This window comes from Periplaneta americana, chromosome 11 (genome assembly GCF_040183065.1).
Source record: "Periplaneta americana isolate PAMFEO1 chromosome 11, P.americana_PAMFEO1_priV1, whole genome shotgun sequence".
Taxonomy (NCBI): Eukaryota; Metazoa; Arthropoda; class Insecta; order Blattodea; family Blattidae; genus Periplaneta; species Periplaneta americana.
The window spans coordinates 59959613-59983877 of record NC_091127.1 but is presented as its reverse complement, the minus strand read 5'-3'; the positions used below and the strand labels follow the sequence as shown (position 1 = coordinate 59983877).

Below are 24265 nucleotides of genomic sequence, written 5' to 3'. Positions count from 1 at the left end.
AATAAATGAGGCCTACAAAGCATAATAAAATAAGATAATTATTGATAATAATAATAATAATAATAATAAAGAATAGTAATGATAATAATAATGATAATAATAATAATAATAATAATAAATAAAATAATAACAGGCCTAATAGTAATAATAATACTAATAGTAGTAATACAATCGTGCAGTACAAAGCATACAATGAATACAATATTTTTAAGTATACACAGTAAGGAAAATTATGTTTATATATAGCTCAACTTATCACATTAGAGATATACCATTATCGGAAAATATGAAAACAAAAATATAAAATAAGTTAAATATCACTAGAACATAACAAAAAATGTGAATACGTGGAAACATGCAATACAACACTTGTCATAATAGTAAGTTAGTTTGGCAACTCGTCATAAGATAATTTTCTAACTTGGATTTGAAAGATTTCAATGTTCGGCAGCCCTTGACTTCAGGCGGCAGAGAGTTCCAGTGACGAGAGGTACAACAGTGAAAGATGAGGAATACAGAGATGATGTGTGAAGTGGGACTCCAATTACCTTGGAACCTTCATTCCATCGTAGAAATCTGCTGATGAAAATGCTATCGATGTTCATTACCAGAAGCCCCAAAATTTTCCGAATAAAGTCTAGGTAGAAGTCCAAGAAGTGAATTTTTAAAGATATGTTGCTTTGTATGAATTCACAAGATCATCATTTCACAATAGTTTTCTAGTTTGTGATTTCCGAGAAACCACAACAGATATTTTGGAATGATTTCCAGCTGGCTTTTTCTAAAGGATTTAACAGTTCCTCAAAACTTTCATCATCCAATATTAGTGATCTTATATGTGATTCTACAAAAATTTCTTCCTTCAGTTTTGCATCACTGACTTTGGGAAATTGAGATTTTAAATAGATATAGGCCTATAAATGCAGCAAAATTTTCGTCAACTATTTTTACAAAATTTTTCATAAGTCCCAGTTTTATATTCAGAACAGGTAAATACAGTTTTTCAGGATTTACTAATGGGATATTTGACACATTTTATGCTCAGAAATAAAAGATTCATCTTTGAGCCATTATTTCCTAATATAGTGAGAATTCTTATCCCTGCTGACACAACAAACTGCAGAATTTAATGTATCCTAGTTGCAAATCCAGCAATAAAGCTATTATCTTCAAATATCTATATAAATATTCCAGTTATATTTTGTATATTGAATTTTTTGTAGAGTAATTTAAAATGTTCATATCTCTCTTTCATATCAGTGGCATGCACCACGATTCTGCTGATTGATTACCATTATACCGAAGTACAGCTTTGAAACTAACTTTCGGTGACTCTATGAATAATCGCCGGTCATCTAGCTAGTGTTGGTGTCTGAACATTAATAAGCCTGAATATTGTTGCCATCCCATTCTGAATAAAATTTTCACATTTGATAAAATAATGATCACTTTTTATAACTTATAAAAATTATAACAAAGAAAGTCTGATATATAGAAATATATTATATAAAAGCGACTGTCGCGAAAAAAAATTGTTCCTGATGGAACAATTGTGATTACTTATTTAAATTCAGAATTAAAAACTGCAATAGAATCAATATTGAGTTTTCTTGTGAAAAAAATCATGTTGACTAGTGTTATTAGATAAAAATTAAATTACAGTCATATTAAATAATATCATACAGACTTTTAGAATTGAGGGGCCCAGTGCGAAAGGAGCCCATGCCACATTCCTGTTGATTTTCAGTTTCTTCGATAATCCGGCAGATCTTGCCACCTAGGACCTCTTTTATGAACTTTCACTCCTGTGGCATGTGTCTACCGGACATCATGAACATTTCTCCTGCAAAATTTAATGTTTTATGACGTGGCCTCTTTTCTCACTGAGCCCCTCAGTTGCTATTAACGAGACTCAGAAATTAGTAATTTTCAGAAAGTTTACTGTTTTCCAATGTTCTTCATATTACTAGACCGACATTGACGCTCTTTGAACATTTTTCGTATACATTTTCAATATGGTTAGAATAGTTTTGCATTTATTACAGTTTTTCTTTGTGTGCCTTTAATAATTTTCAACATTAATAGCTTCAAAGAAAAACTGTAAAAATGCAAAAATATTGCAACCATGTTAAAAAAAAAAGCCCCTATTACAGTAAAGTACTTCTAAATTGCAAAGATTAAACAAATCTGGTAAAGAAATTGAAAAATTGAAAAAGTGATTCAACGTCTCGTTTATAGTGTACAAAAGCGAATCAAGACTATTTTAAATCCAAATATTTACACACGACATACTGATCCAAAAGAATCGTTTCCAATTTACAGTATTTAATTAACTAAATAAATTATTTTAAGATGCATTACTCTAGTAACATGGTCACCGTCCGTAGTAATAAGGTAATTAAATGTACTATATAATATATCATTTGAAATATTTTCAACCTTTAAATCTTGTCGCAATATTTTCAAAAATAATTCTCTGACAAGAGAACTTCCACAACCAGCAGGCGGAAACCTGCTTGAATTTTGTACACTGAAAGGTGCTTCAACTCATACAACTGAAAGTAGCGTAAAATCTGCGTTTGGACAGCCTGATGCGGCCTCCCTTGATCATTTATATCTCCTCAGCAAGATGTATATTAAAAGTATATTTATTTTACATTCGAACTGCATCGTTTATTATACTAGAATTCTATTGGCAGTTAAGGAAACACTTAGTTCATAGTACACACTGATATAGTAAAGTTACAGTTAACAGTTTACCTCCTTAAAATAATAATTATAAGATGTAGTAGTAGTGGTAGTAGTAGTAGTGGTGGTGGTGGTGGTGGTGGTGGTGGTGGTAGTGGTGGTAGTAGTAGTAGTAGTAGTAGTAGTAGTAGTAGTAGTAGTAGTAGTAGTAGTAGTAGTTTTATTTTGCCTGGCAGAGTTAAGGCCATGAGGCCTTCTCTTCCACTCAACCAGTAGGGTTATTATAATACAAAAAATCAGTCTTTTGCTGTAGTTTTTCTATCAAAGCATACATAAATTTGAAAAAATTAAGTCATATGCAACTTTAGACATAAATGAAAGATTTGGAGTTGAATTTATTTTTACTTGTAATAATGGATAAAAATTAAAACAAAACCAATGTATCATAATAGCCTTCTGTGTTGGCTATTGTGATACAAACAGAGTGTTTGTGTTTAGTGAAAGATTTTAGATAAGGGCGCAAATAGCCATAGTAGCTGACGCGCCCTTTTTAAACCCCACTAACAACACATAGAGGGCTATTCCGATAAAATATTATAAATCTGGCGATATTATACAAAGCAATGAAGTAAGGCTATTTTGATACACACAGCTGCTTAATGTATCGCCTTTAAAAGTTGGGTTGAAATCACATCAAAATTGACTAATGTTTAGCAATTTTTCCCTTTAAAATTTATACAATTTACTACACTTTAACACCTTACTGCCAATGTCAGAAAACTGCAGTATGCCCAGATAATTTTTTGTGTGTAAGGAAATAGACTGAGAAAATTATACAGTTTATACTGCTAAATTAAATTGAAATACGTTTTAAAGTAATGGTAAATGTATTTTACAAACTTGTGTTCAATTTTAGCACAAAAAAGAATGACTATTAAGCCAAACATTATTTATTTATTTATATATTTATTTATTTATTTATTTATTTATTATGTTGAATTACCCTAAATTTACACCTGTTGTGTTGAAATATGCGTGTGTTCCTTGTGCAACTGTTGAATAAATTTTATTGAAATCTTTTTATCATTATTTTGACGCCTAATGCGTAATATAGGGTTATTTTACACGTAAATATCTCTTTCCAATTTATACGAAATCATTGTGATTTTCTTACATCTAATTCGCGATAAAACGTGAAATGTAATATTTTATCACGGTTTTTTCGAAGTTACTACAGAATTCTGTGGTCTCTAGCCCGTGATGTAAGTTCCTCATCGCAGTTGATAAAACGTCGTAAAATAACCAATTAAAAAAAGTTACTCATAAAGCAAGAAAATAGCGAACAACTAAGCCACAGTAGTTCAACGGGGCACCACTCACGTCGCCTTCTATTGTGCTCAGTAGAGGGAATCTAGAAATAAATTAACATGAAACCACTTGCCTCTCTCCCATCGGACAACAAGTTTCGCTCCCTGTTCATTACACTCCTTTAACACTTACATATCACTAAAGAACTGTTAAGTTATTTAAATAATCATCTGCTTAACTGCGTTAATATTAAACTATGTTGGTATTGTAGAGCCTACCTTAATTGTCTAGTTTCGATGTGGTGTGCGTCATCTTCTGAATTCTTGTGACGTCCCGCGTTATCTTCCGGTGTCATGTTATTGTCTTGGTGGTGTGTGTTCATGATTCGTAATGTATCGAAAAGGGCGTGTGTTCTGAAATTCAGTGGAATGTTGAGGATCTGTTGTGCTTGTGTGTTTATGTATCTATAAATTCTGTATTGCTCTAGTGTGTCGAGCTTCTGGCTATTTGGTTTAATGTGTAGGATTTCCATGTCAGTTTATATATTTCTGCAGTTGTTGGAGTTTGTGATGTGTTCTGCGTAGATTGAATTGTTGTGTGATTTACGAGTAGTTACGGCTCTTTTATATCTCTTGTATTATGTTTGAAAAGGTTTTCTTGTTTGTCCGATGTACGAGTCGTTACAACTATTGCATGTTAGTTTCTATACACCTGTTAGGTTCTACTTGTTTCTGAATTGATGTTTTTGTAGAATGTTTTATTTTCTGTATGCTATGTTCTATTTTAATTTCTTGAAAGACGATGTAATCTTTCTTGTATATGTTTTTATTTTTTTACGTAGTGTGATGTGTTTGTTGTAATCATGTGTTCGTGTTTTGTTTCTTTGGTTCTTGTATTTGTGTAAGTTCAGTTTTTGTGATGTTGATTATTATGTTCAGGTTGTATTCATACTTCTGTACTATCGGTACGTATTTGATAATGTGTATTTTTTATTATAGTCTTGTTGGTTAATTATATATTAATCTGTGTATAACGGATCGAAATGCTGCATGTTTGTGTTAGATGTGCTGTGTATGAGTGTAACCTGGTAGTGGGTTTCCTATTTTGATCTTATGTTTATTGTCTGTTTTTCTTATAGTGATGTCTGAGGAGCCAGAAACTTGGCACACTATGACTAGAACAATACGAAATGTAGTCGGCCTGGGTGGAGTAGTCGATAGAGTGCTGGCCTTCTGTGACCGAGTTTGCGGGTTCGATCCCGGCCCAGGTCGATGACACTGTAAAGCCTTGGTTTTTCTGAACCGACGCATGCGACGTGTGAGGTGCGAGATCCGCACAAATCCGGACTACACGAGAGATAGTGAGTGATTTCTATAGCTGCGAGGTGCGCAGATCTCGTATCTCGCAGCCATAGAAACCACTCACTATCTCTCGTGTAGTCCGGATTTGTGAGAGGCGGGCCTCGCACCTCGCACGTCGCATGCGTCCGGTTCAGAAAAACCAAGACTTAAATTTACTATCATGTAAAGACCACCTGCGGGACAAAATCCCGGCACGCTGATATAACCTCGGTAGTTGCGGGTGTCGTTAACTAAAACATAATTTAATAATTAATACGACATGTATATACATATAAGAACACAACTATAGCATATCTTCAACACTGAACTGAATTTCAGAACACACATCCTCTTCAGTATATACTAATCAAAACAAACACCGACACACAGGAAACCGGAAGATAGCTCCGGACCTCACTAGAATTCAGAAGATGATGCACACCACGTCGAAACAAGAAAATTAAGATAAAATACCAACACAGTTCAATATCAACATAGTGAACTAATTGTTCGTTTATGTAACTTAACAGTTCTTTTGTGCCAAATTTCTCTTATAATTTTGATAAAGATTATCTTCTCAACTTCCGTGTCAGAATGACAGGATCTATTTAATATTCGGCAAATACACGTATTCGTAACGGTATATGAATAGGCCTACTTGATCTTTCCTCAAACCTTTTATTCGCCATTAATGTGGAAATATTCTTGAGCTCAGTATTGGATGTCGTGAAAACTCAGCATGTGATTCCTTTTTATTAACTTCTTTTAAAGAATGCTCATGCGAATGAATGCAATTTTGGACATAAGATAATGTGAACAATTTCACTACTATCATATCTTGAACTTATCCCTGTAGTAGACCTCGCATTTTATCAAACACTCCTTATAGTCTACCTTATTTTTATTCGTAAGTTTCTGCAGCATAATCTATCTTATAGTTCTGTTTAGACCATATAGATAAAGTGCTTCAAGTAGGCTCGTTTAAACGTCGGAACTTTTAAGTAATAATTAAAAAAAATATATCTATTTCTTGTAAGAAAATTTCTTTCGGACATTTAAATAATACTAGTTCTGAAATCGTCAAAGAGTTGTTGTTTAGTCAGCTGTACCAAGACAGGTTTGACCCTCATAAGTGACACCAATAAATACTCATGAGGCAACTAAGCCAAGAGATAATGGGATAGGGTAGACAGTTCTTTTCCCCATTCAATGAATACATCGCTGACAAGTTACATTTTACACTAAACGATATTTCATACAAGTTGAGAGGATGCGAAGGCATTTCTTTCCCCTTCTACTTGCCCTGTGTCCGTCAGAAGCAGACTGTAGTAGCTGTTACCTCTTATACCTGCACCCCCCAAGTTGTACACACAAGAAAATAAAATATTAAATAAAGTACATAATTTGATATAAAATACAGCGACTCAGATGTCCAACAATACACATTTCAGTATATGTTAGTGTCGTTCTTATAATATTTTCAATTGATAATTAATCAAATTAAGGAATGTTTGAAGTCAAGGGGGCAGTGACACAGTGCAGTCTGTCCCGTTTTGTATGCTTAGAGTAGCAACTAGCGGTGAAGAAAACATTTATCTTCTGCTGTCAGTAGCTTTTTAATGTGCCAGTTGATATAAACAACAATAAAATGAAATATAAACGATTAGTATAGATTTTCGAAATATAGATTACCGGTAAACATTTTCAGTAATAGGAATTTTCACTATGTTCAAAGTCAATTCGTCAAACGTTAGTAAGATAGACAGTAGCATCTTCCCCTTCACGGATGGTAAAGAGTGTGAGTAGAGGGGAAAGCCTCTCAACCAAACTGAAATAGGGATTAGTTAAACTTCAGATTCATACTAACAACAGCTGTTCTTCCTCTGACACATATCATCAAGTGAGATGTACTGCCTGATAATAGATGTGCACTTAGCGGCAAAAAGAATGGGCCGACTCTTGGTCGATAGAAAAGCTAAGTTCTATCGCGCGGTTCACTGCAAGGCATTGCTATGGTGTCTCTTTATTGAAAGTCATCCGTCTATAATGTAGTAATTCTTACAATCAGTGTGTGTGGCCCAGTGGTAAGAAGTCTGACATCCGTACCAAAGGTTGTGAGTTCGCCTCCCGGTACGGTAAAATTATTATTTTTTTATTTTAACTTTTACTTAATTTATTAGTTTAAATGTGATGTGGCATTTGTTAACAAACTTCGTTATGCCTGCCTTGTAAAAATATTATTGCCCATCACCTGTGGGCTATTAATAGGTCAGACCTGGCCTGTATAAACAAATATACTTGTTTCACATCCTAAAAAACCAGACGCATATCAGACACAAATAAATAATTAAATTAACAAAAACAAACAGTTTTTTAATATATTAACAACACAAGGCCAGTGGTGGGGAATAGTATTTCGTCCACAAACCACCTTCGTCAACAACTGCCCTCATTCTGCACGGCATGGAGTCCACAAGATTATGGAACAGGTCTAAATTCTTGACCATCTCCTCCCACACATCTAGAACTCTGTCCCACAATTCCTCAGGTGTCCGAACTGGTGGTTGTTCTGCCCAATTAGAACGTAGGATCCTTTTGACTGCAGCACACACATTTTGAATCGGATTCATATCTGGTGAATTTGGAGGCCAGTCGACTGGGTCGACATCACGCCTCCTCGTAAACCATCTTTGAATCCGGTTGGCGGCGTGTATCGGATGATTATCCTGCCGGAAGAAAAGTGTTCCTTCTGGATATCGTTTTTCGTTGTATTAACAGATAGCAGTATTGCTTGAAAGAGAGAGAGGGAGGTTTATTATTAGAGTTTGGGCATATTCTAAGAATATCGCCACATAATTATAGCTTTGCGAGACACATATGATGGCAAATTTGTAATTAAAAAAAGAAGAGTGGGGGAGATTCGAACCTTGAGCTACTACTATCAACTTGTTCAATATACGTAACGACTTACGCTACTGTGACTGTAACTATTAGTTCGGCATAATACATGGTTTTCCTATTCATATTCGCTCCGGTTGATTTTGTATTTATCAAATTTATTATTATTTCACTCTTCAAGGGCTCTGGTGTATCTAGAATCAACCCGCCATTCGATTTTATTACATATGTTAGACTCTTAAACAAAATACAGCAAATTTAAATGGTTTAATTATGTGTTATCTGGTGAACTATGGCTTTGACGAGACGAGCATGCGCAATGTTATGTCTCTGTAACTTAGAAATTGTCGGCCGGCCCATTCTTTTTGCCGCTAAGTGTACAAATCAGCCAGAACCTCAGTCATAGATGGGTAAAGAGTTATATTTATATATTGGTACCCGCAAGTCTTCGTTCTGTCTTGAAGTATTCAAAGTTCGTGTTTACAAGGAGGTCAATCTGATATGTACAAACTGTTCGTTCTTGATACTTCATAGACGTTTTCATATGCCTGTGAATAGTTATTGGAGGTTGCATTACGGTCTTCGAGTTCTTGAGAATTTGAAACTCGTGTAGCGTTAGTTTCCACATAGTCGTATACTTCGCACTGATTGTTTACTTGAGTTTTGTCCATTATATTCTCTTTTCCAGTTACAGGACGCTGTGGAAGAACTGGTGGCATTGAATTTCTAATTTGAGCACAAGATGGTGCATCCTCATACGAATAATAATCCCCAATGGGATTACTGAATTTTACAGGATGGTCTAACAATGTAGTACTAGATGATCTCAGTTTCTTCCAACAAAACAATGTCACAAATAAACATATAATTAATATTAGAATACCTAAACATGCAGCTAAAATTGTAACAGTCGAAGATGCCTCAGACATTCGATTTGCTTCATCTTTTCTTCTATTTGTTGTTATTCCAGCTTCTTGCGTTATCAAAACTTCATTTGGAATTGTATGACTCGCACTAGTTGATGTTGCTGTGGTGTCAACTGTAGGCGAAGAGGTTGTACGAAATATTTCACAAATATCAGAGATATCAACTTGAAGCCAAGGAAGTCCGACAAATTCTTTTGGTGTTACACATGTGGTATTTGTAGCCAAATTCTGTTCCTTACACCATTTTATAAAAAGACTAAGTCCACAATTGCAAGCAAATTTATTCCTATACAAATTCAGTACTTTCAGAGATCTCAATGGTTCAAACACTAAGATGTCTATACTGACCAGACTGTTTTCAGATAGCATAAGTGTTGAAAGATTTCTTTGCGACATAAAAAGTTCTCTATCGACCAATGTTGTTAAGCGATTTTCTGATATATCCAGATATTCAAGGTGTACTAACTTAATAAATATTTCTTTCTCCAAAGTTTGCAAATAATTACACCTCAGATTGAGATGTTTTAACATCAGTACATGCTTAAATACATCTGAATCCAAACTCTCTAACCAATTTCCACTCAAATCAAGAAGTCTTAACTTTGGAACTAGAAAAAATGCATGGGATTTTACTTCTGCCAGGTCTGCATTTCTTACAAAAATCCGCTCTATTTCTCTCTCTTTGGTGTTTAGTTTTAGTATTTTTTTAATATCTTCTGTTTCACTACAAGTCAGGGTTTTGCTTCTTTGATCAATTTTACAAGAATTTGAATTTGATATGCACCCTGTAAGTTCCTTTAGGATGCCCAAAATTATTAGGCATTTCCAAAAATATTTGAACATCATAATCCTGCAATAGAAAACAAAATTAATAGATTTTGAAAGACATGTTGGTTCAGAAAAGTGCGAATACAATTAATAAATATATGTAATAAATTTTCAGTCAAATACACTTTTCAATTTGTGAGGTCAGATAATCTGTTATATCACAATATTTAATACGAAGTCACTAATATTTTCGACTTTAAAAAGTCATCTTCAGGTGCATGAGATGCAAACAATTTTTAAAAATAGGTGATAAGTTGATCTAACAATTAATATTATAGTAAGTAATGCACGTGCTGGCATTTCAATTATATAAGTTTCGTGCCTCTTGAGATAAACTATACATGGTAAAGCTGAACACTGATGCTAGATTTTTGTTTATAGGACATGGAGAAGGCACAGGATGATATTAACCTTATACAATTAAAGGCTAATTATTCTCATTAGATCGTGTCATTAAAATAAATTTGTACAGTTTGATATTAACTATGTTAAAATGTTAAATATAATGTATGAATTTAAAAAAGAAGAAAGCTGTGATGCAAATGCTGATGGTAGAAGAGCACGCAGTCTAATTTGTCGTGGTGAATGCCATAGTTGTCTGAAAATATTTTGGTTAATAGGTTATTATTAATTTTGAAAATGTTGTGAGAGCTGATATCAGCGTTTCTTAAAGGTTTATTATATTTGTACTTACATAGTTGTTCAGTTGTTTGCATCCAGACAAGGAGGCGTGTTTCACCCGACGTTACATGTTTTAGACTGAGTGATGATGTATGGACGGATAACTGAGAGGGAATGCCAGGAGAGACTATTCGATAACATGTTATTTTATTAAGTGATATAGGGGGTTACGTAAATTTGGTATTTGCTCATTTAACAATGGATTATTAGGGTCTTGATTTTTTACAATAAATAACTCTTCTGCAATGTTGATAAAGTGTGAATCATTTATTACTTTTAAAACTTTCAAGGTGTTTTGCATACTATTAATTTCGTGGCCTAAATCAATAAGATGAGTAGCAAATTTAGATCTATTCCTGTTATTATGGAAATCTGATTTATGTTCTTTAAATCTAATGTGAAAATTTCGTTTGGTTTGTCCTATGTACTTTCTATTGCAAATTTTACATTGTAATTGATAAATACCACTTTGTGAGAATTTATTTGTTTTGCGCAATTTGTTGGGAATGATGCTATTTACTTTATTGTTAGTTCTGAAAGTGATATGTATATTTTCTTTTTTAAAAATGAAGTTATATGATTATTAATTTTTCCAAAATATGTCATTGGGTATCTAATTATATCTCTTTTTGGGTTTGTGGGTTGTAATGTGGTGAAAGTTTTATTTTTATTTCCTAGATTCTTGATTCTATTTCGGATATAGTTTTCAATTGTGTTTCTGTTGAAACCATTGTTTGTGGCGAGTTGTATTATGTATTTTCTTTCTTTTGTATAAGCTGTTTGACTTAAAGGAGTATTTATTAAGCGGTCAATGAGATACCTAAATTTACATAATTTTTGTGAATATGGGTGGTTAGAAGTTTTATGTATAGTATAATCAACTGAAGTAACTTTTCGGTAAATATTGTAGGTGAGTTTGGATTTATTTACTTTAATAGTTAAATCAAGAAAATTGATTGTTCTTTGTACTTCTTCCTTATAAGTAAATTTTAGGCTAGGATGTAATTTATTGAATGAAGTAACTATAGAATCAGAAGATGATGTGCCATTGTGTATGATTAGGGTATCATCTACATATCGGGAATAATTTTTTATGTTATGCTGATTTTGTATGTTGGGGATGTTTTTATTTTCTAAATTTTGTAGAAAGATATCTGCCATAAGGCCGGATAAAGGGTCACCCATGGCTAAACCTTTAACCTGTTTATATATTTTTTCATTGAAGGTGAAATAATTTTGTTGTAAGGAGGTATGTAACAGGTTTTCTAGTTGTTTTACTAGAATGGGGTCAAGTTTGAGCTGTAATAGTTTTGTGGTAATAATGTGAATAGTTTCTTCAACGGGGATGTTGGTATAAAGATTTTCAATATCAAGGGAAGTAGTTTATCTTGTTTATTGATTTCTAATTTTCTTAAACGTTGTATTAGTTGTTGTGTATTTAACAAAGTATATTTATTATCAATAGGTAAAGTCTTTTTTAGGAAGTGTGAAAGGAATTTATTAATTTTGTGGTTCGGAGCGTGCATACTATTGACTATTGGTCTCATTGACAGAGTTGGCTTATGAGTTTTTGGTAAAGTTTTTAATACGGGAACACTGGGATTTTGTCAATATATTTATAAGATTTTGATGTTGATATTATGCCAGGAACTGACTTTATTGCCTGTTTTATTTGTTTTTGGTACTGCTCAGTTGGATCAACCTTCAATTCCGTGATTTGATTTTTGGTAATGAATTCTAAAGTTTTGTTTATGTATTCTTCTTTTTTCATTAATACTATAGAGTCTGACTTATCGGCTTTAACATGTCTTATTTCATTTTGTTTTAGTTTATTTCCCAGTTTTAAAATTTTTTTGTGTTCAAATTTAGCTTTTCGTAACGATTTATCTGTTTTTGGATCATTTATATATTGCGTAATGATTTTAGCAGTTTTGTATCTAAGGTGTTCTTTGTTTTCATTAGAACTCTTCTGTATGATGTTTTCAGTTTCTATAGCTAAATCTTCAATAATTTTCTCTTTTTTGCTAAAGACAAAATTGTGTTTATAGCCTTTATTTAGGATATCAATGTCATCTGAGGTTAAAGTTAAATTAGTAAGATTAATTACTCTATTGTTTGCTTTTTTTCTTTTCTTATGAAGTGGTTTTCTGCGGTTTTGAACCGATGAGGGAATTCAATTTCTTGTTCAGAGTTTCATATTTATGAGACATCACTTGTTCAACTTTATCGTGACATATTTGTTGTATAGTGTTCCAATAGATGCTGTAGATTTTGCTGTTGATAGATGTAAATCATATAGTTTATTGCTTAGTATTTCTTTCTTTTTATGTAAATATTTTATTTCGTTTCTTAACCAATTTAGTTGTGTTTGTTGTTTTGTTTTTTCAGCTGCTGTCGAGTTATTTTTAATCTTAACAGTGGCATATTTTGGAATAACTTTATGTTGGAGACATTGTATATTAAACCATATGTTTGCTTTTGTTTTATGTAATTTCACCTTATTATTTAAAAAATTGTAAGCTAGTTTTTTAGCCTGACTGGCTTCAATGAATTTGAAAGACATGTTGGTTCAAAAAAGTGTGAATACAATTAATAAATATATATAATACATTTTCAGTCAAATACACTTTTCAATTTGTGAGGTCAGATAATCTGTTACATCACAATATTTAATACGAAGTCACTAATATTTTCGACTTTAAAAAGTCATCTTCAGGTGCATGAGATGCAAACAATTTAAAAAAATAGATGATAAGTTGATCTAACAATTAATATTATAGTAAGTAATGCACGTGCTGGCATTTACAATTATATAAGTTTCGTGCCTCTTGAGGTAAACTATACATGGTAAAGCTGAACACTGACTTTCGAAAATATTAGTGACTTCGTATTAAATATTGTGATGTAACAGTTTATCTGACCTCACAAATTGAAAAGTGTATTTGACTGAAAATTTATTATATATATTTATTAATTGTATTCACACTTGTTTGAACCAACATGTCTTTTAAATTCATTGAAGCTTACAATTTTTTTAAATAATAAGGTGAAATTACATAAAACAAAAGCAAACATATGGCTTAATAAACAATGTCTCCAACATAAAGTTATTCCAAAATATGCCACTGTTAAGATTAAAAATAACTCGACAGCAGCTGAAAAAACAAAACAACAAACACAACTAAATTGGTTAAGAAACGAAATAAAATATTTACATAAAAAGAAAGAAATACTAAGCAATAAACTATATGATTTACATCTATCAACAGCAAAATCTACAGCATCTATTGGAACACTATACAACAAATATGTCACGATAAAGTTGAACAAGTGATGTCTCATAAATATGAAACTCTGAACAAGAAATTGAATTCCCTCATCGGTTCAAAACCGCAGAAAACCACTTCATAAGAAAAGAAAAAAAGCAAACAATAGAGTAATTAATCTTACTAATTTAACTTTAACCTCAGATGACATTGATATCCTAAATAAAGGCTATAAACACAATTTTGTCTTTAGCAAAAAAGAGAAAATTATTGAAGATTTAGCTATAGAAACTGAAAACATCATACAGAAGAGTTCTAATGAAAACAAAGAACACCTTAGATACAAAACTGCTAAAATCATTACGCAATATATAAATGATCCAAAAACAGATAAATCGTTACGAAAAGCTAAATTTGAACACAAAAAAATTTTAAAACTGGGAAATAAACTAAAACAAAATGAAATAAGACATGTTAAAGCCGATAAGTCAGACTCTATAGTATTAATGAAAAAAGAAGAATACATAAACAAAACTTTAGAATTCATTACCAAAAATCAAATCACGGAATTGAAGGTTGATCCAACTGAGCAGTACCAAAAACAAATAAAACAGGCAATAAAGTCAGTTCCTGGCATAATATCAACATCAAAATCTTATAAATATATTGACAAAATCCCAGTGTTCCCGTATTAAAAACTTTACCAAAAACTCATAAGCCAACTCTGTCAATGAGACCAATAGTCAATAGTATGCACGCTCCGAACCACAAAATTAATAAATTCCTTTCACACTTCCTAAAAAAGACTTTACCTATTGATAATAAATATACTTTGTTAAATACACAACAACTAATACAACGTTTAAGAAAATTAAAAATCAATAAACAAGATAAACTACTTGAAAATCTGTATACCAACATCCCCGTTGAAGAAACTATTCACATTATTACCACAAAACTATTACAGCTCAAACTTGACCCCATTCTAGTAAAACAACTAGAAAACCTGTTACATACCTCCTTACAACAAAATTATTTCACCTTCAATGAAAAAATATATAAACAGGTTAAAGGTTTAGCCATGAGTGACCCTTTATCCGGCCTTATGGCAGAAATCTTTCTACAAAATTTAGAAAATAAAAACATCCCCAACATACAAAATCAGCATAACATAAAAGTTATTCCCGATATGTAGATGATACCCTAATCATACACAATGGCACATCATCTTCTGATTCTATAGTTACTTCATTCAATAAATTACATCCTAGCCTAAAATTTACTTATAATGAAGAAGTACAAAGAACAATCAATTTTCTTGATTTAACTATTAAAGTAAATAAATCCAAACTCACCTACAATATTTACCGAAAAGTTACTTCAGTTGATTATACTATACATAAAACTTCTAACCACCCATATTCACAAAAATTATGTAAATTTAGGTATCTCATTGACCGCTTAATAAATACTCCTTTAAGTCAAACAGCTTATATAAAAGTATGTGTGTATATATGTATGTATGTATGTATGTATGTATGTATGTATGTATGTATGTACAGCTTGATCAAGGATTTTGGTTCTTGCAAAAAGTAAATAGGTAGACTAAGAGCGAGTTACCCATCACTACTGGCGGGCTGGGTCACACAGGTCAGGCCGCGCAGTCGTAACACCTCAAGCTTCCTTCTTGTCATGTCGCGGTACACTCCGTCTTAAAATACAGGGTCCGGCAGAGAAACCCGACGGTTTCTAAATTGAAATAAGAACTACACGGAATGGTTTATATTCAATATTTTATTTTAGAATTACAGTTTAACTCAAAGTATTTGCATAAACTGCTGTACTTTTTGAAAATTGTATTCTGAAGATGGTGTCCATCATTGTCAGCACATTCTTGGAGCCTCAATGGGAGACTCCGCATTACTCGCTGCAAAACGTTTGGAGAAATTGCTGCCACTTCAGTCCTAATGTTCCGCTTCAAATCTTGAATTGTCCTTGGTCGGTCCTGGTACACTCTACTCTTGAGATAACCCTAAAGGAAGTAATCGCAAGCGTTGAGGTCGGGGTATCTGGGAGGCCATTGAACGTCCCCTCGGTGTGAGATCACTCTAGCTCCAAACATCTCTCTCAATTCACCCATCGACGCTCTTGAGGTGTGAGCAGTTGCTCCATCCTGTTGGAACCACGTGACATCTGCAATACCCCGTTGCCTTAACTCGGGTGCAAGAAATGTCTGCAGCATGTTGATGTAACGCTGTGAATTTACAGTTACTGCTCTCCCTTCTCCGTCTTCAAAGAAATAGGGACCAATTATCCCAAACGACGCTACCCCACACCACACAGCAACCTTTTCGCTGTGTAAAGGTCGTTCATGCATCTCTTGAGGATTGTCCGATGCCCAGAACCGACAGTTGTGAGTATTCACATAGTCACAAACGTTGAAATTTGCCTCATCTGCCATGAGAAGCTGGTTTAGAACCTGGCCATTCACAGTAGTCAGCAGTTCATTACAGCAAACACTGCGAGTTCTCTTATCCCGCTCACTGAGTTCTTGCACCGTAACAATTTTGTATGGATGAAAGTGGAGGTCCATATGCAAAATTCTGCGTACAGAGAGATCAGAAATCCCTAGAGAACTTGCCTGTTTCACTGCCGAACGTCTAGGAATACGAAGAACAGCGTGACGCACTCGTTCAACATTCTCCGGGGTTCGAACAGTACGCTGTTTCCCTGGTGGTTTCTTCTTTGTGGTACAAGCCGTTTCCCGAAAGTTGCTCACCCACAACAAGATGTTATTGCGGCTTGGAACACTGTCATTTTGATGAATGTCAAAATACTGGCGAAATGCGCGCTGAGTCACAATAACTGAACTGTTGTTTTTAAAAAATGTCTCCACTACAAAAGCTCGATGTTGTACCGACCAGCGCTCCATTCTGACTGAAATGGTGAAAACATGTGGTCAAGGTCAGTCACTGCATACCACTGTCCCGTCCCGCCTTCTCTCTCTCGCAGTCACCCCACTCCTCACTCCCCATTCCATGCACTTATGCCCAATTCTTTGCAACTGTTATTTCTATTGTTGAGGCTCAAACAATGTATTGACAGTAAATACTTTGAGTTAAACTGTAATTCTAAAATAAAATATTGAATATAAAACATTCCGTGTGGTTCTTATTTCAATTTAAAACCCGTCAGGTTTCTCTGCCGGACCCTGTACAATATCCTTCCACACGTCGTGTCACTAACCATTACATCTGTTGACTAAACAATGTCATGATGACATATTTTCTTGACATTCTTGACATGAGTGTCCCTCAGCTACGAGCATAGATATTATTTTCATTCTTCCTTTTCCATCTTCCCCTCCTTGCATGTTTATGATTAAATTTCTTTCTTGTGACGCAACACACAGCTCGCTCACTAGCCAAACAACCAAGAACAGGGGCCATTAACGTAGAATCGAGCTTGTATGTATGTATGTATGTATATATGTATGTATGTATGTATGTATGTATGTATAACCTTGACAAAAAAAATGACCGGCTGCCATACTCTAAGTCCTCTTCGAAAAACTTTCGTTGATTCCGTGAGAGCTTGGGTTTACACGTGATCGAATATCTTATGCACAACTCCGCTCTTTTTTCCTTTTGTTTGTTTGTTGCTTTTTCTGTCTCTTTATAGATCAAGTGTTATAACTTACAACTAATCTATAACAAAGATATTTTCAAAGGGTAAATTAGGTGCAAAATAAACATTCTTTCCCTAGTCCTGTGAACCAGGAGTTGTCCGAAGTGGACTTAGACAAATTCTCGGTACAGGGGTTCGGTCATTTTTTGTATCTAGGGCTGAATGTTTCTGTGTTTCTGTATATGCAGCCACGAAATACGATGTATTTAATGTATATACGTGTGTGCATTAATATGTATGTAGTACGTAAGTAAACCTACTTGTATAATGTACTTTAAAATATATTTTATGTAACGTACAAATACACAAAATCTGTCTTCATAAAGAATGAGACGTAGTTATAAATATGTTATGGTTATACCTACCTGATAAAATTAGCATGTATGTTGAGAGCTACTCATACATGCATGCACGCATTTATTAATTATTATATATTGAACTATATATAATATATATATATATAATACAGAGTGAACCGTAAGTAATGTTATTAATTTCAGGGGATTGGTTCTTTGAGATATTTCAAACAAAAATGTTTAATACAATTTTGCTACTTTCTGCTTCTTTTTCGAGATAAAACTTGTTTTATAAGAAATATTTCATAGCGTGATTTGGGAAAGTACTCGATTTAGTTCCCAATATGCTCAGTCAATTTAAGATAGCAGTGTTTTATGATAATAAATAACTGAAAAAATAATTAGTTTTGTACTTTAAATATGCAGAAATTTCATCTGAACAAATGTAACATTTTAAAATTTGCAGAACGAAAAGTTGCATTTGTTCTGATAAAATTTCTGTATATTTAAAGGACAAAACTATAATTCTCCCAAACATTTATTAGCATAATACACTGCTCTCTTAAACTGACTGAGCACATGGGAATTCAATCAATGGTTTTCTCAAAACACGCTATGAAGTGTATGAAACAATTTTTATCTCGGAAATGAAGTAAAAAGGAGCAAAATTGCATTAAACTTTTTTGTTTGAAATATCTCAAAGAATAATCCCTTGAAATTAATGACATTACTTATGGCTCACTCTGTATAGAGTGATTCATCTAACAATACCACTGCGAATATTCTACTAATCAAGTGCTGTTATTTTTATGCTGTTTCCAGGGAATTACATGATATATAGGATCTCATAAATGTGGCGTATGCAGGGTGTGTGAAGATTACCGGAAAGTGTGTTTTCATTACAAAGCTAATTTTACAAATCAAACAATGTTTATATTGTAAGCAAAATATTCAATTTGATAAAATAGCAATGATATTTTCTGTAATGCTTGTAGTGAAAATTATTCAGAAGACATCATTAAAACTTTACAGGTGTAACTACGGACTTCTTTACATTTGTTAAAAACGCATACAAATCACGATAAGTCGGAGGTTATAAGATTAAAAAGTTAGGATAACAAAATCGAAATATGCAACAAAATCTCATTTTTAGTTTTTATTCCGTTTACTGTACCTGAAACTGACAGAATAATCGCGAGATTAAAAAAAAATCAGTTCATTTACAAAAATATCATGCAATCCATTATGAGTAAATCGTCTTGCTCAAAAGTTATTTTCAAAATAATGATCATTCACTACCATATACGAAAGTACAAGCCCCCAATGCATGACGTAGTGTTTGCTACACATGATACAACAACTCAGGAGTAATATCATTGCAGGTTGCTACAGTACGATTTTGCAAGTTTTGTGATGTAATCGGTTTACCATAGAAAAATATTTGAGGCTTCATGTCTGGGGACCGGGCTGGCCTTTTTACAGTTTCTTCTTGCTTAACTCAATGATCTTGCAACATTACATGAAGAGTTTCCCTACTATGTCTTTATCTTGCATTATGAACTGCACACACAACTTGCTAATAGATGTTTCTCCTAGTTTCCAGTCTTCGAATATACGTGGAATTCCGTGTATTGGAAAGGTCACATACTTTCCTGCACTCGCTGAACATTCTGTGAAAAATAGATCTGAAGAAATGATTACAAACTATTTCACATCACATGTTTACACTCCATTGATGCTGCCTCTCTACCTGACGAATTCAATGGAGATTATTCGCTGGCCAACAGAACTTAATTGACTTTCCCGTGATTGCTTTATCATTGAATAAGGTGTATATAAATATATCTTGTTTTAATTCTCATTGACAAAAATTTACACGGTTTACAAAAAGTGTCCGTGTACTCTTGATAGAGCGACACTTGATACGAAAGCAATTTGTGACTATGAAGAATGCTTTGCACACTTCTTTGACTAATTCCAATTCATGTGGAGATAACATGAGAACTATATTGTGGATTTACAGCAACAGAAGCTAGAACATTAATATCATCCTCTTCTCCAGTTAGTATTTTGTTTCGAACACGGTTAAAAGGCGTTGCACAATAAGTTTTCCTTAATTAATGCAAGAAATTCGTAAACGTTCGTCGAGGTGGTTGATGTTCCTTAGGATATTTCTAGGCGTACATATTGCAAGAGCCCACTGCACTTTCCCTTTATTCACTGTGCATTAGGATCATATCGCTCTTTTTCATCATTTATAAATAACATCTCCTTTTACAATATGCAGCACAATTTATATGAAAAACCATACAGCAATGCGTTGGAACCTCATTACTATCCACTGGGAATGGAACAAAATGTCAACATAAGCAAGAGTATACAAAGTGAGGTACGGTATACGGTGAACAAAATACTGAATGTGGAGAGAATTTCCTATCATAAAACAGATATGTCGTAAGTTTTGTCTCGCGCAACGTTTTCCTTTAATAACTATTGCACAGTTAGCAATATGTAAGTGCAAGAAAGATATTGCCATTCTCATTTATCTAATTTAATTGTGCTATAAATATAATAACAGACTTTCCTATATTTCTCACAAACCCCTATAAGCGCTAAATTCTTGAGCCCATATCTACTCTTTCAATTTCCTGGGAAAGGTCCATAAATAATAGTACTCGTTTAGATAATATTCATGGTGGTAATGTTATTTACTGTATATATTGGGGATGTATGGATTTATTTACCTGCTCGATATTTTAAGGAAGTAATATGTATGTGTCTATATTAATGAATTACTCTTTTTATGAACAGATGAATAACTGTTATAAAAAGTAACTCTAAGTCTAAGTGTAAGTAAGTTTTATAACATGAAGAGGTATTTCTATTGAATATAGGTAAAACTTCGATCCCACTACACACCACATATAGGAGAAAAACTACTTAAACCATTGAAAATAACCTCAAAATTGTAGTACAACACAAGAGACACATGCAATGTCAACAAAAGTTGAACCCGCACCATATAAACCTACCTTCGCTTTTTATATAACCGACGGGTAATTTCCTCCGATATTTCCACACACAATAATCACGTAACTCAGTGGTAACACCATCGCCCCTTTCTTCACTTTGATCCAGGAAAAAGAGACCAGAACAAACTAAGCCTAAGCTTAAACTGCCGCTTATCGCTTATTTTTGTTTCCAGATATTGGTAGCACTGTGATAACCATTTCAAAAGTCCTGTGTTTCATGTATTTACAATTATTACACTGGACTGAGATATGTGTCAAATGTTTATTTAGCGGAATTCAGGAATCTTTATGTCTTAAACATGATATATTTACTTAATTTGTGTATATTTGTGAAGTTATTCCACCTCTGACAAGCAAACGTTCTGATGGGGGCAGATAAAAAAGTTAATTTTTTCTCTTCCACCATGTTAATAATGTCAAAAGAAGTGCTTATACAAATTTTGGCCACTCGACCGCAATTACAAGGGCCGTAAAAAATAAGTTCGCCAGGGTTCGCTAACAGAAAAAAAACACAATTTCATTGGACAAATTTATTGGAACGGAAACAGCAATTGCTGAGCTATTTTTCAACATATTTTCCATCGGAATTGAGACATTTCTCATATCATAAGATCGACAGAGAGAGGTGCAGACGCCGTCAAACGCTGGTTCCGATCTGAGGCGGATGACTTCTACGACAGAAAAATTGATCCCATGGTATGACATATATCTCAATTCCAGTGGGGGATATGTTGACAAATAGCGCAACAATTGCTGTATCTGTTTCAATAAATATTTCCATGCAATTGTGCATTTTTCTACAAACGGCCCCAGGGAAAATCACTTTCTGGACGGCCTCGTAATTGCAGTCGAGTGGCCAAAATTTGTATAAGCACTTCTTTTGACATTATTAACATGGTGGAAGAAAAAAATTAACTTTTTTATCCGCCCCCATCAGAACGTTTGCTTGTGAGATTCATTTGATACAAGAAAAAACGCGGCACAAATGAGATACAATATATACGGTGCGTAGCAAGATCGAAGTTTCAATGAATATATATTTATGTCTTTAACAAAAAAATTACGCTACAGAAAAAAAAATAATTTTGAGAAAATATTATTACTTACGTTAGTGAAGTTAAGATCCACTGAAGTACACTGTAGCACCACAACTGTGCTCTCCAGTCTGATAGCGTATGGGATGTCGCGCAGGATATCCTGTTGCGTAGCACTGTGTTAACTTAGCAGCCTAAGTCACATGTAAGGAATCTTGTCAGCAAAAGGTACACAATCCGTATAATATTTAGTATTAATACGACAGCATCCCACAATAAAGATGTAAATTCACTTTTTTTCTTTGCATATCTTGTGAGCAGATGATCCGAAATTATGTTCACCTCTTTTAATAAAATTAATAATCTTATAGTATCATGCATCACATGCAACTTAATTCATTTTGTAATTCCTAGAACTTTCAGTCGGATGACTGCGATAAGATATTGCAACCGGAATATCCAAGTATGAAATCATGAACTCATGAAGGTAAATGTGCCAGCCAACGAATGACCTTTGTTTTCTTATTCTTCGTTGAGGTACAAATTTTGTGAGTGGTTCTCGTTACAATTATTAAATCTCTCTGTGTGGAGGAGTATGTTTAAAACAAATGATTCTACGAAAGATATCGAAGCTTGACCCATTGTCGTTTCAATGACAGCAGTGCCAACAATGCAGTTACTGTCTCAGATTTTTCTGTATAATTGAGTTTCTGTAACGCATCCAATAAGTGGCAAATATTTTGTAACTTTTGGAGGGTGAAATGCGTTATATTCTAATATCTCGCTTTTATTTTACCTTCGTAGAAAGGCTGGTTCACAATAAACCGGAAACCAGAATCGGAACGATAACGAAAACGGTAAAATTGTTAAAATGTGTACATTTAAATGTGAGCATTTACAATTAACGAAAAGCTTGCCGGAGCCCAGGATCGGGAACGGAGAGTTGGCCAAGTTTCAACTTTGGCGTTTACGTTTCCGATCACAGCCCACTAGATTCAGTCTATTGCCATCTAAAAGTTATTTTGTCGTCATATATTTTGTAGCAAGAAGACCGTGACATAACCTATGCATTATTTTGTTCTGTGCTTTGCATCATGGAGCAAGTTTTACTTGATGAGATTCCGATATTGAGTGTCGAGGAAAATCCTCACGTTTACGATAAGCGACGCGCCTCGTATAAAGATGAGAAAATGAAGGATAATACGTGGCTTTTAATAGCTGCATCTTTGAACATCGATCGTAAGTGGATCATATTTTATTACTGTACTGGTTGTATTACACACTACATATTCATGCTTCAATTCAATAACTACTGTTGTGTTCATTTTTGTTCTATTACAAATGTTTCTTCTCTAATTATTTTACGTTACGGTAGACTTAAAATAGGTTGTGATAATAAAGATGCATGGACATATTGAGGCGGTCGTCCCTCGTCGTTGGGGCGCCAAAATATGAAGCGGTCGCCGGTGGTCGTTGGGGCGCCAGAATCTGCGACGTTCGGCGGTCGTCGTCGTAGTTGCCCACGACGCCTTTCCTTGCCCTCGGCTGCCAGCTCCGTCGTATATGGAAAGTATCTCGAGGAGGCACGTCGATGTCAATAATTAACTATGTACACTGATTAATTTGGGCGCCAGCCTCCTCGAGATTACTCCGGTAGAGGATGAGGTCCCAGGTCAGCTGCAAAAACGGTCGGGACATGGGGTTTGGGAGACGTGCTCGTAGGTTGAAATGATGTAGGCGCACACCAGAAGTTGTTGGTAAGAACTATGAAAACGTTTATTATTATTAAGTGTTCGTTTCAGATTAGCAGAAATGCGCGTCCAAGTGTATAATATCTCGCTCTCACTTCCCGCAAGTTGGTAGACTAATTTCTGAGCTCACGTAATTATATATTTTGTACTATAAAACACCAGTAATATAACGGAGAGTTGATAACTTGATGACAATTTATTCCGAATGTAATAATAATGATGAGAAAAGAATTCAGGCTTATAATAATGATACAACACACGACTTCTTACTAAACCCACTGAAAAATTCTAAGTCCGTAAATTGTTATCCTTCAGAGTTAGGTACGCCGAGAATATGTGGAGTGCAACCTCTCCGTACGCGTACTATATGCCTTCTGTCTATCTGCCAAATCTACCCTCTACTTTCAACCACCAAACATACAATTTCGCCCTCCTATCTATACATCACGTGTCTCTATTAAGAATCCTGATTGGCCATGATTACACTTACGTCGCTTAAGACGCGTTCTTCAAAAATTGTTCGTTAACTA

The 24265-nt window shown here is 34.0% G+C and overlaps 1 protein-coding gene across 1 annotated transcript; it reads right to left on the bottom strand.

The window, feature by feature from the left end:
• Window positions 1–216: 216 nt before the first annotated feature.
• Window positions 217–22124, bottom strand: LOC138709052 (leucine-rich repeat and transmembrane domain-containing protein 2-like). Its single transcript, XM_069839548.1, has 2 exons — window positions 22058–22124; window positions 217–10010 (listed from the first exon to the last, which is right to left on the bottom strand). The coding sequence occupies exon 2, from the start codon at window positions 10004–10006 to the stop codon at window positions 8726–8728; it is 1281 nt and encodes a 426-aa protein (XP_069695649.1). The 5' UTR covers window positions 10007–10010; window positions 22058–22124; the 3' UTR covers window positions 217–8725.
• Between the last annotated feature and the right edge of the window lie 2141 nt (window positions 22125–24265).

Excerpts from the sequence above, each read along its gene's own strand:
- LOC138709052 (XM_069839548.1), bottom strand. The coding sequence starts at position 10,006 with ATGATGTTCAAATATTTTTGGAAATGCCTAATAATTTTGGGCATCCTA.